General features: G+C 34.8%; 1 protein-coding gene across 4 annotated transcripts in view; it reads left to right on the top strand.

Moving 5' to 3' along the window:
- Nucleotides 1–16,461, top strand: part of Cul2 (cullin 2) — a 44,855-nt gene that overhangs the window by 16,044 nt on the left and 12,350 nt on the right. For all 4 annotated transcript variants that reach the window (XM_069847624.1, XM_069847625.1, XM_069847623.1 and 1 more), the window contains 7 exons: nt 997–1,103; nt 1,529–1,710; nt 5,821–5,987; nt 8,461–8,692; nt 10,293–10,463; nt 13,160–13,375; nt 13,844–13,990. In XM_069847624.1, coding sequence (XP_069703725.1) covers nt 997–1,103; nt 1,529–1,710; nt 5,821–5,987; nt 8,461–8,692; nt 10,293–10,463; nt 13,160–13,375; nt 13,844–13,990 — 1,222 coding nt within the window. The remainder of the gene's footprint in view (nt 1–996; nt 1,104–1,528; nt 1,711–5,820; nt 5,988–8,460; nt 8,693–10,292; nt 10,464–13,159; nt 13,376–13,843; nt 13,991–16,461) is intronic.

A 16,461-nucleotide genomic window follows, 5' to 3' on the forward strand; every position in this document is an offset into this window, starting at 1 on the left:
ATACTTCTGAATAGTTCATTCTCTATTTGTAACATTCCTTTATCCTTAAAAATAGAGAAAAAAGGTATTTTTTAAACAATTTCAAATTAGTGTAACTCTAAAAATATTGAGAATAGGACCCATGTTTATATGACAGGTTTTGTTCAGAATGTCTTCGAAAGTAAGCTCCGTAAGTGGCAGTAACTCCTTGTGAATCACTCTCTGTAATGGTAATGGTCTGTCTTGCCAAAGATTTATACATTTTGAACTGAGTGTACTTTTGCATTAGAGAGGTTTTGAAAGTTGAACTTGTGATTCCCATAATCTTTATGAATTATGATATTTTCTTTTTCTTCAACATACCCCATTTCACAGCCTGAATAATAATTGAAAGAAGCAACTTGTTTGAAGAATTAAATTGACACAATTTTTACTTCTGACATGATCTTTTCCAGAGAAAGCCATAACTTTGGTTTTATTTATAGATATTCCCAATTAAAGTACCTTACTGCTTGTTCTAAGTTGTAGATAGCATGTTGGAGTTGTTCTTCTGTATAGGTAATATGAATTTATCCATCAGTAAAGAGTAGGCTATAGTACTTAAATTTCGAAGGTTATTGATAATTATTCTTCCATTAGATCATAGTGTTCAATGCTCAATTAACTTACTTTTATAAATAAGAAAGAGAAGTGGCAGCATTGTCTTACACTTTTGTTTATATCTTTCCATTGAGGATTTTTGATTCCAATTTTTACATGTATGTGATTGTTATAAATTGTGGCAATTATTTGTTCTGGAACATAATGTAATACTGTACTGTAGGTAATATTTCAGAAGGATAATATTAGAGTATTTCATGAATAGGGTTAAATTGTACGCTTAAATAAAGTTACATAGGGTCATGTAGTCTTATAAAAATAAACGTTTCAGATGTTTCTTACAATTCATATGACAAAAGTGCACTCTCAGTATCTCTCAATTTTCACATGTTGTTGCAACATATGTTATCATTTCAGGTACTTGAACCAGCAACATATAAAGAAACAGAAATTGTCAGAGGCTGAAATAATCTATGGAAACCTCACACCCGATGCTCAGGAACAAATGGAAATTGGGGAACTAGGTGAGATGTCTGAATATGTGTTATGTTCTGTTTGAAAATAATGTTAATTCATGAGGTGAAATGAGAATGGTTACAAAGGAGTGAAAGTGGGAGGGGACAGATTGTATATACAAGCTTCAAACTTCAACCAACCAGTCTTACTGTATCGCTTTACTGAGGCATCTTTAAGATGCATACAGATGAACTGTTGTGATAGAATTACTTTCAAATTGATGTTTTCAAATGATTTCTTTGATACCTTACTGTGTTTGTAGTTAACATAAGTTCCTGTTATGTTTGACAGTGTTCACTTTTGATATTAAGCACTAGAACGAAACTGTTATATATAAAAAGTAATAAATGTTTTGCTTTTGTATGTATTGTTTTTGTTTCGAGATTTGTAATATTATATATTTCCTTTATCAGTTTGCTTTTTTCCATCATAGGTTTGGAGATTTGGAAGCGAAATATGGTAGAACCACTGAAGGAAAATCTTGTCAATTTACTTCTTGAGGGAATCCACTATGATCGCCTCGGTGAAGCAAGTCATAACATAACTGATATTATTCGCGGTGTAATTAATTCCTTTGTTAGTGTTGAAGAATACAAAAAGAAAGGAAATTTGGAGGTGAGTTACTCTTTCTGAATAGTCTGTATTTAAAATGTATTTGTGTGTACTGGGTCTCTGGCTTATAGGTTTAATGTAATAAGAGAACACAATTTTCAAAGGTACCATTATTTAATAGCAAACCTGATGTTTTCTGGTACGAAAACTCATACTTTTGTATCACTCTTAAAGAACTCTGGGTCAAGTTTTAGTTCCCTACGGCTACTTCCAACAGACTCCTAACGAATATTCACACGTTTATCACTGGGATTGGTGGTGCTGGAAATCAGTTTAGAACACTTTTATCTCAGCCACGACACATTTCAATTTTTATTGTACAATATAAATGCAATTATCACTACAATGACACAGTAATTCTTGCAGATAACACAGAAACAACTTCGGAAACGTAATTAACAGAGTCGCAGTTTCACTTCAATTCCACTAGATGGACTCAGAATTCCAGCAGACGATATGGTACAGGTGTAGCAGGGATGCCAATATCGGCAAACGAAATGAAACTGTGAGGAATGTTACAACAGGTGTGCTAAACGTTAGGAATGTTACAATAGGTGTGTAGCACGTTAGGTTAGGTTAGGTTTTGTTAGGTGTGTAAGATTATATGAATGGTTACCACAGTTGGCGACACTGCAATCATTCTCCCACTCCACCTCAAATAACGTCACAACGACGAAATATGGCCGCCTTCTTCCTTCAAGTACGACGATTTTCCTATATAAGTAAGGAACCTATTTAGGGCAGGTTGGGCGGGACCACAGCTTTCCCAGTGATCACATCGAGTTTCTACTACTCCACACTACAAAACTAAGGTATTTTCAGTGTTTGTTTTTAATTCCCTATACTGGCAGTACCGAACTAAAACTTCACTGAACTCCGATATGTTTACAGTGACACAGTATATTATGTCCTACTTATATTCCATATCCAACTAGGTATTTAGCGACATTTGCGGTGTCGCATTGTGGATAGTCGACGAATTTTTGCGTCACAAATTGTTCAAGGCATCCGATACACTTGGTTCTTCACAAAAGTCCACAGGAAAAGCCTATCTATCCCTTACATTTATGAACTTAATGCAATTGAACTGATTTTGCCTCAAGTGAAGCGCTCAGTGCAAAGAAATAATGTTACAGGCGACTTGTCATTACAGGCATTTACTAATATCACAAAATGTGCAATATCATCCATAACGAAAGACAACTGGAAAAGCTGCTGTGACCACGTGAAAAAACTGGAGAACTTTCACTTGGATAGCAGATTGCACCATGTTATTGATAGCATTATAATTTCTGGAGACGGTTTCAGCACTGATAGTTACAGTGAGAGTACCTATGATAGTGGTGATAGTGATAATTCTTTATACAAGTGACGATCATACTACATCTCTCCTCATGTCGGACCTGGTAATTCTGCTTTTGCCATGAACAAAAGGTGAGCAATGTTTGTAGTAGCATGAGCGACATAGCTCTGTCCTTGTCTCGCTAGTAGACAGTCACCGCATTCCAGCCAGGGACACTGAGCTGGTGGCTACATAGAAACACTGATCAGAGCATCCCTCATCTGTTTGAAGAAACTCTTAACTGAATACTACAATGAACTACATGTTATCGGTATCCTGGTAGATACATTTAGAAGGTGTATGCGGTAACTTATTTGGTAGACATAATGTTATGCCAAGGATGCAGACACCAAGTGTTTTTGTATGCAAGGAATGTAATTAGATTAAATATTTTAATTATAATGTATAATTACAGGTTGTAACTTAACGTGTGGGTGGATTCAGCACTTAAAAACAATGCAGTTATTTAATATGTTGTTGTTAATACTGAGTTGTTGGCAACGAAGTCATTAACTCTTTTGTTGATCTCTAATATTTTCACACACATTGAGTTTAGAGGAAAGGGCGGGACATTACTGAAGAGATTCTGATCCATTTCTTCTTGAAGACTACACAATGGGCAAAATGGCGAGGAAATAATTCCAATTTTGTTCAAGTGTTTTGATAAACAGTCATGCTCTGTGAGTAATCGAAAGGATACAACTGCAATTCTCCTTGAATACTTTAGAAATGATGTGTATATGATGGAGTTATATTAAACTAATATACATTGTATTACACATAATAAAACTAAATACAAATATTTACACACAGAATAATAAATTTTACAGGAGAAAGAGTTCGTCCAAAGGGCTGGATTCAGGAAGAATACCTAAATCACTCATTGCATTTCCGCGTTGAATACAAATACTTAAGCATTGAAATTAGAAATTATATTTTCTTGTACATTAAGACATTTCCATATTTTATTACTTGATATTTCATGAAAGTGGTATATTATATCTTGATATTTTGAGTTGATTAATCTTGTAATTGTTGAGATATTACTTCTATTCTTAGCAAGACATTTCCAATTTCTATTTGTTTCTGGGTTACAACAACAAACAATTGAATTCAATACTGCTCAATATCTTAGGAAGACTTTCACTATTCTATAATCATTGTCTTGCATCATTTTGCTATTTGTTGTTGTGATAAGATGACTGTGTGTTGTATCCACCTCATTTCAATTTATTAGCTGAAAACTTTTTCAGTGATTTTCCTTTCCACATCTTGAATGCTCTTTCTTGAATTCAGTGAGTTATTATCTGAAGGAACATCTAAAGTCATTATCTACAGATAAAACTCATTTGCATATTCATAGTGTTTTTTAGGAAATATGACTAACATTTCGGTGGTATGGAGGGATAAGAATGTAAATGGCATGTTTAACTAACTTGCGTGAATGTTAAAAATGGTCATTTGAGCACTTCATGTGAATATAAGCTATAAGGCAAAATAACTTCAGGTTGGAGACAAAACAAATTGTACGTCAATCTATATTAAGTACTTCTATTATTTTAAGTGCTGACTGAATCCGTCCAATGTAATATGAAGGTCACTCAGAAAACTTTGAGATATGGGCCAAGATATTAATGATATTTTAAAACTTACTGTTACAGATTCTCAAAGTATTCCTCCTCAAGTCCTATGCACTCTTTAATCCTTCTGGTCTTCTGGAAGCACTGGAGCCACTCAATATTTTCAGTGGTGCTGAGCTTCTTTTGGCATACAACAGTCTTCTGAACTTGAAAATCACTTTCCCCGCAGTCAGTTCTTCACCATAGGGAAAAGGAAGAAGTCGCAAGAGTAGCTAGATCAGGACTGTAGATCGAATGGGTTGTAATCTCTAGAAAATTTAGAAAGGCGCTGGTCTTGTGAGTAGAGGCATTGTGATGGAACCTAATGTCTCTGTTTAATCCTGTTGTAGGTTGTTTTCCACGCATAACTTCTAAAAGACAGATTCTTGTATACCATTGTGAAGTAACTGTCTGTTGATCCTAAAGAGGATTTGTTGCCACATTGCCCCTAATACAGAACACTTCTTCCTTTATTTAGGAAATGTGTCATTGGGAAAGATCCAGATCGATGACTGACGCTTTATTTCTAAATTATACTGATATTTCCATATTTCATCATCTGTTACAGAGGGTGTGGATGAAATTTTCCTAAACTTTGAATACTGGTGCAATATTTTTGAGAGACACCTCAATCCATTCTTAAGGAATGCCTGTGTATCCTTATATGTAACTCGGGGATCTTCTTGCACAAGCTTCTCCATATCTGCAATGTTTTCTTCAGTCATTGCCATCGAAAGACTTCTGCTCCTTTCTTCATCTTTGATAAGAGAGTTCTGTCTCTTAAATTACGTGAATCAACTAAAAACTGTTGTTTGCAAAGAGACAGGGTCTGCGAAAGCTTGTGTAATTCTCTCAAGACGTTGCCCTTGTTTCATACCTATTTTAAAATTATACAAAATCATTGTATGCTAATGTTATTGTTTCAACTTCTTTTGTGTATTTGAATTATTGACTACCACTTGTTAAGGCACAGAAGTAGTGGAGAGTAGAAATTATGTTTACAAACTCATAAAGATTCGTCTAAACTGTTTTCACATAATTTACTAAGGTCCGGAAATCTTCTGCATGACCTTCATAACATAATCTCTTCCTATCCTCTGATTGTTATAAAAAAGTAATGTGACTTTCAATTAATTGATGGTGGTTTTACAGCTTTATCAGGAAATATTTGAAGCACCTTTCCTGCAAGCAAGTGGAGAGTATTACAAGCGGGAAGCAAGTAGGTTGTTACAGGAATGTGATGTAAGTCAGTACATGGAACGGGTCATCCAGCGGCTGGAGGAAGAGACACTTCGGAGCAACAAGTTCCTACATTCTAGGTAATGCTTAATATTCTTGTATAACCTTCGTTATTTCTCATAATTTTTGTCTTACATGTTTCCTATTTTACAAATTGTCAAAAACTGCTGCACTTTACTTTGATACCATTAGTTAATTTCTTTTTCTTAAATACAGTTGACTATCAAGGGCACATCCCTAAGACTCCTCAGTGTCTTGTCTGTTACACATGATATGTACAGAGCGTACATAAAGTCTCGATCCATTTTAATGAAATAATGGTTATTCGGACATGAACTGTATATAGTGCTTTAGCTATGGTATGTAATTCATCGTAATTTAACATGACTGCCATCCATTTCACAGCATTGTGTCCAACGTTTGAATGAAGCCCTAAAGATATTTGTAAACATGTCACCAGAGTTCGTTGCACATGCTTCTGGAGTTCGATTCTTCAGATCCTGTGGATTTCTTACTTTAATTTTGTACACTCCTGACTTGATAACCTCCAAGCAAAAAATTTTGAGGGCGTCAAACCAGGTGAACGTGATGGCCATATCCATACTTGTGTTTAACCTCTGCCTATTCATTAGTTGGGAAAGTGTTGGTTGAGGTATGTTCTCACGACTAATGCAAAATGAGGGGGTGCTCTATCTTCCTGTCAACAATGTCATCCTGACTCAAAAAATTATTCCCGCATGTCCAGATAAGTGTTACCTGTAGTGATAGCTTCTGTGAACATGGAAGAGCTATAAACAGTGGTTTTTGTGAACCCAAGTCATACATTTACTACCCAAGTCATACATTTATTTTTGGCCTTGGCCTCAATTAAATCATAACACACTGCCTACAAGCTGCATAATCTCCGTCTTCTAGTTTGTGCAACACCTGAATGCGATAAGTTGCTTTTCGGTGTGAACTTCAAAACAGTTGATCCTGGCACATCTAGCTGGTTACTTAAACGATTCGATGCTTGAGGGCTCCTCTTGATGGCTTCTTGAATACATTCAGCAATTTGCTCGGGCATAGAAGGTCTACTAGAAAGTGGCTCATCGGCAACATTTCCTGTCCTCTGAAATTTATTAACAAGGAGTCGGATGTTTGTTTGTGTTGGGCAAGCCCGTGGTCCAGGTAACACGGGTTTTCTCTGGGAGCTCCGATTCTCATGTGGCATCCCAACAAATCTCTATCATCACCTCATCTCATTGCGGGTGTAGTGTAAAACAGCTTCCTATGGCTCACCCTGGGCAACAACTCTTTCTGTAAATTTGTCTACACAACTGGCTTCATATGGGTGAATGGTTTAACAGTTAAGTACCCACCATTAATAAAAATAAAAAATAAAATAAAATTACAAGTTGAGGCATTACTAGCACATGCAACAGGGAGGATATTCTTCAGTTTTACAGATTATTCATCTAAGCTTAATTAAAATATTACTTACAGTATCACCAGGGGCATGGCATTTACGTTGCTGGTGTTGTATTTTCTATCAACAGTCTAAATCTACAGTTTTCTGTAACATGTCAGAAAAGATATGGTTGCCATCTAGCACCAAAAAATTAAACTGATACATACACAACACTTCAGTGTTTCCGATTTATGCCACATGTTGCCTGCAGCGCGTCAACAGCAAACTCGCCAAGACTGAGTGTCAGTGGCTTCATTGCCATGGTGAGATTGTGATGCTATTATTTGCCGGTTAGACATACAGACAAACGTGTGTTATTCTTCCTTCCCCTCCACTCCCCAAGTAGGGCTTCTAAATTTACTGGTGAAGTATTCTCCTATGATTGTGACTGTTTTATAGAGAGTATTTTAAACTGTTCTTTATTTAATGAGAAAAGTAATATTATTTTGAATGACAGACCAACTGCTGAAATCAAAGACTTGAAGACTAAATCACATGGAGGCTTCGAAAGACATTTTAATATAGCATGTTATACAGAATCACGATGGCTGTGTGGTAGTGCAAAATTATCACGACTCTTTTGCCGGCCATGTTTACTTTTTTCAAGTGAAAAACAAAAAACTGCCTGGGCCAATTATGATATCAAGAATATGGATAGTTTCCGTGTGGTATGCGTGCACCATGAAAATTCTAAAAATACTGTTGCATCCGTTGTTTTTCTAGCACATTTTGGCAAAACGAGAATAGACTTCTCATTAAGCGAGGCATTTAAAAAGTCAACAGAAAAATAAAGTGGAGTTGTGAAAAGAAACAGATATGTAATGTCTCATTTAATAAGTACAGTGTGTTACTTGGCCCATCAAGAACTGCTGTTTAGGGGTAGGAATGACATTAGTCACTCGAAATAAATCCATCCTCTTCTCGACTGTGGTATCATTTTCGAACCGGCAACACCCAAGAAATTCCCATGCTATGTCACTGAGTATCACTTACAATTTTAGCTCATTTCGTATACTCACATTATGTGGTTGCATAGTTATCAGTGCTATTCATTCTTTATGTATGCTGCTGTAAACTAATGGCACCTCGTTTTATTTTTACAGTTCATTTGCAAAGGTGAAAGCTCGCTGTGAACAGCACATGGTAGCAGATCATCTAGCTTTCCTACACGGTGAATGCAAGGCAATGGTGCAGCAAGAGAGGCGCAAAGACTTGTCCAACATGTACCCATTATTACGTTCTGTGAAGGATGGAATTGGTGTGTTGATAGCAGAACTTTTCGAGCACATCAAGACACAGGGACTGGAGGCAGTGACAGGGCTCAGAGGTGACAATGTGAGTGTGGCTGAAGGAGTAATTATGGCACTTAACAGTTGCAGAGGTTATTCAGAAAATGATTAAAATTGATGGAAAAGAGAAATGGAAGGTACTATCTTGGCAAGTCACTAAAGCCAATGCAAACCACGAGATTGAGTTTTCAATATCCCTAATATTGCCATGCTGCTGCTTGATCTCTGAATTAGCTTTTAATAGATGACATTGATATACTATACAGGATGTTAACGATATTAACTGCCAAAGTACATTGACTTACTGAACGAAATCTTTATTGAAATTTGTTTCTTATAATTTTATTTTCAATTTGTAAAATATCATGTTTTTAAGTTTGCTAGTAGTCTAATCAACTGAACATGAATGCCATTGCCAATGACCCTGCGCGTAGCATATAACAATACAAACAAAGTAATAAATGAATGCTTCAGTGTTGTTATAAAGCAAAGTAAATTATGTATGTATTTATTCACACTGCAATGGGTATATACCTGGTGGGAGTGGTAACTAATTACACTCAGTAATGACAATAATAAACTTATTAATTAAAAATACAATTAATAATAATACTAATAATTAATACTAACAATAATTTATAATAATAATAATAAAATAATAATAACAACAGCAACAACAGGGAATATCCTAAATTAAATGAAACGATTACTTAAAATAACATTTGAAATAAACCTAATTTGTATCTTAAACCTAAGATCGAACTAAAACCCACGAGCATGATTTGTTCATATCTGCACAAGTACCTTTCAACATTACACTCATTTCGCTGTCAATTCACTCACTGCACTGGAACTACGACACATTTCACTGATTCTATCCTGATTTCACTAACACTTCAAAAACATTTCACTGTTCAGATACTTTGCACTGCCACTATAAACTATAAAGCTTCACTGACAGGAACACGTTTCACTTACACTACGCACTTCACTGACACAACACACTTCATTGACACAACATAATTCTTCACTGATACAACACTTCAATAACAACATATCATTTACACCCTTTAAATACTGTGTATAATTACCATCTATTGGTAAAATCCTTAAGCCTATTTTTAAATACATTTTTAGTTGTTGGTAAAGCCTTTAGTAAGTCTGCAGGTAAAGCATTCCAGTCCCTGATAGTACGATTGAGAAAAGAAAACTTTCCAGTGTCCGTCCTCTGCCTTCTTTCCCTCAGTTTATATGTTTATATATATTTAATGACTAATATTCTCGTTTTCAAATAATTAGACTTATAAAACGTTTTTTTTTTTTTTTCTGGGAAAATCTTGACATTTACAGAGGAATGTTATTTGAATTTTTTCTTCAGTTATTTAATTTCACTCAACACTTCCAGCAGAGCTGTCTGTTTCTATATACTAACTGTTTAAGACAAAGAATATTTTGATAGTTTTCCACAATCTGAAATAAATATTTTTGTGTTTCTCGCTCTTAAGTTTCTGCTGTTTTGTTCTGAATATCATAAAAGATCGCTTTTCACTTTCAAAAAAATTTGAAAGTACTGCTATAATATTGTATGCATGATAAGGAAAATCTCCATTCCTGACATTTGGATTAATGACATTTCTTATTTCCAGGTACACATTCAGTTCGTCGAGAGTATGTTAACTGTCCATAAGAAGTACAAAGAATTAATACAGGAAGTTTTTAATGGAGATCAGAGCTTTGTGGGTGCACTTGACAAGGCTTGTTCTTCTGTTATCAATCACCGACCCAATCCGAAAATGGCCTGCAGATCACCTGAAATGGTTGGTACATAATTTAAACTGTCTTTAGCAGATAAAAACACTGTATGTTTCATTCACTTATGGTTAATATACATAGTATTATTTCATTAGCATTTTGTTCAGTTAATTTTTTGTTAAATTTATTTGGTCAGTCCAGGGGCGTATGCAAGGGTTTTGTTACTGGGTTTGAATACCCCCTCCTTGAACTTTTTGAAAAAATTACTTGCTTAGATTTAAGTATTTTTTTTTATCCATAATTGTTTCCCCTTATCTAATTTTTCACTGTCAGAGTAACAAAATCTACATCGACATAACGCATAATCCTCCTACCCCCCGTCAGCATATTCCCTGTACTTGATGCTGTGGCATGTTCGAATAATAACAATGCTATCTTTATTATAGAGAGACATACTGCCTAGTACCAATCTTGTAATAAAATGAAGCTGACACAGTATGAAATTTAACTTGTCGTGAAACATAATGAAAAGGTTGTTTTGACAGTTCTGCAGTGCATATGTTATTAAATATTGTGCATTGTCGATTTTAAACTCGTTTTAAGAGCGGTTTTTACCCATTCATTAGTTTGAGTTTTGACTTTATTGTGAAATGTTCGTTTAGCATTTTGTGCATTTGACAATTTAATTTTACAATTTTTCAGCAAAAGGCTGCGTAGTGATTCTTGCGAGGTTAGTGAAAATTTCACATTGGCAAATGTTTCTTTGCAGTCGCAGTGTGATGATGATGTCTCGAAAGTTCTTCTAGGAACTAGTTTCACATCATTCTGTGAAAACTCAGCTGATAATAATAATAGTAGTAATAATAATAATAATAGTACACAAAATTTTATATACCAATCATGTAAATTGTAAACAATTTTAATAATGACCTCCCCCTTGACAAAATTCTGCATATGCCAATGGGTCAGACTGTAGATTTGAGTTGAAAGCAGAGTGTATTTCAACAGAGGAAATATTCACTAAATTTCAAGTGATCTGTTAAAATTCTTGTGTTCAGAGAAATATTAAAGTTACGTGAACTTGAGAGGATGGAAAAATGGGTCTTCACTGAAAAAAAAGATTTTGTTAAGATATTTTTACTTATTATACGAAAAATAAAGAGGGTGTGTTGTAATGCTGCACAAATCGATTTCGAGATTTTTACAAAAAAAAAATGCACATCTTCAGCATCTCTGAGACTGAAAAGTAGTTTTAGGCGTGCTGTCTTCCTGTGTAAACAGTTTCACCTATCCTATTGGACCGATTTTGTTTATATTTAGTATCTACAATGTAAATTCAGGTGGGAATGTTGCAAATGAAATATGTAATAAGTAAAGAGCGGATCGTTATGTAATTATTTTTTTTTTTAATTTGAACATTGGCCCTCCTAAATTACTGTAGTTCAAAATTCTGGACATAACCTTCCTAACTGTTTAAACCAAATTTTATTTCACATAAACTGACATATTTTCCCATTTTTATTATATTTAAATCAATATACGTATATGTATCGATATTAGAAAATATTTAATCATAAACACATAATTTACACTTTTTTCTGATTCTTGTATACTTTCCAAGGCCTTACTTACTTAAAAATGACTTTAAAGAACCAGGAGATTCATTACCGCCCTCACATAAGCCTGCCATCTGTTCCTATCCTGAGCAAGATTAATCCAGTTGCTACCATCATATCCCACCTCCCTCAAACCCATTTTAATATTATCCTTCCATCTCTATCTCGGCCTCCCCAAAGGTCTTTTTCCTTCCGGCCTCCCAACTAACACACTGTATGTATTTCTGGATTCTCCCATACGTTCTACATGCCCTACCCATCATGTTCCTGATTATGTCAGGTGAATACAGTTCTGCATTGTGTAACTTTCTCCATTCTCCTGTAACTTAGCCCCAACTATTTTTCTAAGCACTTCCTAAGCTTATGTTGAGGTTTCGTAACAAACTGTTCTTTTATGGTGATGGTTGTTAGCCCTTCATCCAACCCTTAAGCTGGAGGACCACCCCTTATCGACTGTCCACAACTGCTTAGTCAATATATTAGCAGCTACCCTCCATATCTGGAGGCCATCTCCTCTATCCTTCCAAGGACTACATTAAAGAAAGAAAATTATTTGCTATGACTTCTTAATTGCTTAAAATGAAAAGTGATGGTTTACTGTGTTACTTAACAATACTTATCAAAGAATCTGACTACCAAACAACGTTTTCCTGTGTAAGTTTCTTTCTGAAAATTGTTCATATTGATCATCTCTACTATCACTAAAAGTCTGTAACAAAGCCATGGTTGCACTTTTATATTGACCAGTTGTTGGGGTTAGCTAGTTTTAGCAGACCTATTGAACAGCATTTCTCTCAGCCTCTTTGTCCTTCAGTTTCTTTTTATCTGTTTCTGTTCAATCCTCTGACCTCTTCATCTATGACGAAAGTAAATTTATTTTTCGAAATGTACTTTCCTCATATTTTGGCAGCATTTTTGAATGTCCAATATTGTGGAATGAAATTGTATTCTTAAAATATGAGCTTTGTTATACGTAAAATCATCACTCTAGGAGTGTAATATAACCTGATATGACTGAATTTTAGGTGGAAGAGAGAACAAACAGTATTTAAGCTTAGCTAAGTTGTGTATTAAAAGTGAAATCATTTTCTGACAGGGAAATATAAATGATGTTTTGATAGTATATGAACACTTAATGTTTACAGCTTGCCAAATACTGTGATTCGCTATTGAAGAAGTCATCTAAAGGCATCTCAGAGAGTGAAATAGATGAAAAACTAGCTCAAAGTATAACAATCTTCAAATACATTGATGACAAAGATGTATTCCAGAAGTTCTACTCACGTATGTTGGCAAAGAGGCTGATACATCAGCAGAGTCAGTCCATGGATGCAGAGGAAGCTATGATCAATCGATTAAAGGTATGGTTTATTTAAACTAACATAAGAAGAAGTGTTTTTCTCACTGGTGAATAGTTACCTGAAGCAAAAAGAACAGTTCTCATTTCAATACCAGATGGGCCATCCAAGTAAGACAAGTGAGATGGTGACTTTGTCTTTTCAAACAAGTGCAGTTATTGGCAAATATAGTGCTCTTTCATTCTAGTAGTATCTAACTACAGTAAAATCTCATTTTAACGAACCTGTGGGATGTCTCATTTTTTTTTTTTCTTAAAAAAGGATTAAGTGGCTATGCAGTTTACTGCAGTCTACTCGAAGAAATTATTTTAGCATTTTTTGATACATTATAAGCATAACTTCTTACTCCTCTCGCCTTTATTTCTAGTATATTTCCTGCTGTGTGGCTCTATGTTAGATAAGTTTGTCGGATGCGATATTTAGTCTATAGTTTTTTTCTAAATATTTTCGTGTTAATTTCTATGTTTCTAGCAAGCATGTGGTTATGAATTTACCAATAAATTGCATCGGATGTTTACTGACATCTCTGTATCGTCAGATCTCAACAATAAGTTCAACAATTTCCTGAAATTGGACAATATAGATCTAGGAATCAGCTTCTCCATATATGTCCTCCAGGTATGTATTCTGATTTAATGTGGTCACTTAGAAAATATTATGACGAATTTTAATTCTGTTTCTTATGATTATGTGAAACGGAATAGTCTCATTCATACTGCTTTGGGTTATGTTTTCTTTTGAACTTAATATAGCATTATAATCAATTGCATTAGTTACATTAAAATCTGGGTTTGCATAGTGACAGTGCGTGAATAAGACAAATTCACTTTACTTTTCTTTTTACTCTGCTTCGTAAATTTTCAATAATAAGTAGCATACAACTGGCTTAATCTTTTGATGATGGAAGAGTGGAACAGAGAAAAATTCTCTCCGGCACCGGGATTTGAACCCAGGTTTTTAGCTCTATGTGCTGACGCTTTATTCACTAAGCCACACTGGATTCACATCCCGATGTCGGATCGAATCCTCTCAGTTTAAGTTCCACCTCTTGGGTTCCCTCTAGTGGCCTACCCTCATGCACTGCGTCATAGATGTATGGCAGTGGGACCATGTGCAGAGGTGCACTCGTTATGAGTGACTAAATGGCCAGGATCTGACTGAATAAGCTCCGTTTAAATCACAAAGTGATTATTTTCCGCATATATATTATGATCAGGGAAAGGATTTATATGTAAATACATATTTACTTATAAAGCTAATATAATTTGTATTTTGCATTATCTTTATGTTTCACAATGTGTAGGGTTGAAAAATCCTACTTTTATTTTCCATATTTTTCCATATTTTAGAGTTTAGTACATATTTTCGTTAATTTCCATATATTTTCCATATTTCATATAAAACAGTCCATATTATATTAGGTTTAACAATAAAACAAAACAAAATTCCATTAACTTTTAAAAATACATTTCAACAATAGAGATTTAAACACATGTTCAGTAATCCCTTTAACATCAGAGTTATTTGAAAATTAGCAGTCCTATCAACAATGGGAAAGTAAGTTACAAAACTGTATTAATTTAATTTAAAATTTTTAACAGACTTCAGTTGTGCAGCTCAACAGTTAAATGCCAGTCAGAGTACACATAGGTTCAGTTTTGTAAATCATACTATAAAGACGGTAAATATGCCAAAAGTACGTCATTCAGTCAATTTAAAATCAAAACTAACAAGTTACATTTCAGAATTTAAAGAAGATGGTTTATCAACTGACAATAAAATATTATTTTGTAATTTGTGTCAGTGTGCAGTATCATCTACACAAAAGTTCCTGGTGCAACAACACATTACAACTAGTAAACATCAGGCCAACAAACAACTAAATTCCAAGCAGAGACAATTGTTTTTAACACAACCAACAACATCGAATGTAAGATCTGAGTTTAACATCGACCTGTGCCGTTCTCTCATCTCTGCTGATATTCCTCTCTACAAACTAAAGAATAAGGTCTTCAGGGAATTCCTTGAAAAATATACTCAACATACAATCCCGGATGAGTCAACACTTAGGAAGACGTATGCTCCATCCATCTACGATGAGACAATACAGAAGATAAGAGATGAAATTAAAGATAGTTCAATTTGGGTTTCCATTGATGAGACTCCCGACAAAGAAGGTAGACTTGTTGGTAATGTAGTTATCGGTTTGTTAAGTGAACAATATTCTGAACGAATTCTTTTACATTGTGATGTTCTAGAAAAGTGCAATAACAAAACTATAGTTAAACTGTTCAACGAAGCTATGGGTATCCTGTGGCCAAAGGGTATTATGTACGATAATGTGTTATTCTTTATTAGCGATGCTGCCCCTTATATGGTCAAAGCTGGACAAGCATTATCTGTTGTATATCCTAAATTGACTCATTTTACTTGTGTGGCGCATGCATTTCATCGTGTGGCAGAAGTGGTCAGAGACAATTTCCCTAAAGTAGATTTGTTGATTTCATCAGTGAAAAAAGTATTTCTCAAAGCTCCCAGTAGAGTTAACGTGTTGAAAGAAATGTACCCTGAAATTCCATTGCCACCAAAGCCAATTTTAACTAGATGGGGTACATGGCTAGAAGCAGTTGAATATTATGCCGAACATATAGACTCTATTAACAATGTTCTCCTTGCATTGGACTCTGAAGATGCAGTCTCAATTGATACTGCGAAAACAGTTACCTGTGACATAAGTGTGAAGAATGACTTAGCTCACATTCAGCATACATTTTCATGCATCATAAAAACGCTCAAAAGTCTCCAAAATAGGCACCTTTCACTATCTGAAAGTTTTGAAATTATAAATAGTACTGTGGAACAACTGAATCGTGGTAGAGGTAAAGTTGCAGATGCAGTAAGAGCTAAGGTGGACACTGTACTTTCAAAAAACCCTGGATATGAAGAACTACAAAAGGTTGTTGCTGTGATGAGTGGTGAATCAACAGTGAAGATTAACTTGGACTTATCCCCAGCAGACATTGTGAAATTGAATTATGTACCAGTTACTTCTTGTGACGTCGAACGCTCTTTTAGTCAGTATAAATCTA

The sequence above is a fragment of the Periplaneta americana genome, chromosome 15, assembly GCF_040183065.1.
Source record: "Periplaneta americana isolate PAMFEO1 chromosome 15, P.americana_PAMFEO1_priV1, whole genome shotgun sequence".
Classification (NCBI taxonomy): Eukaryota; Metazoa; Arthropoda; class Insecta; order Blattodea; family Blattidae; genus Periplaneta; species Periplaneta americana.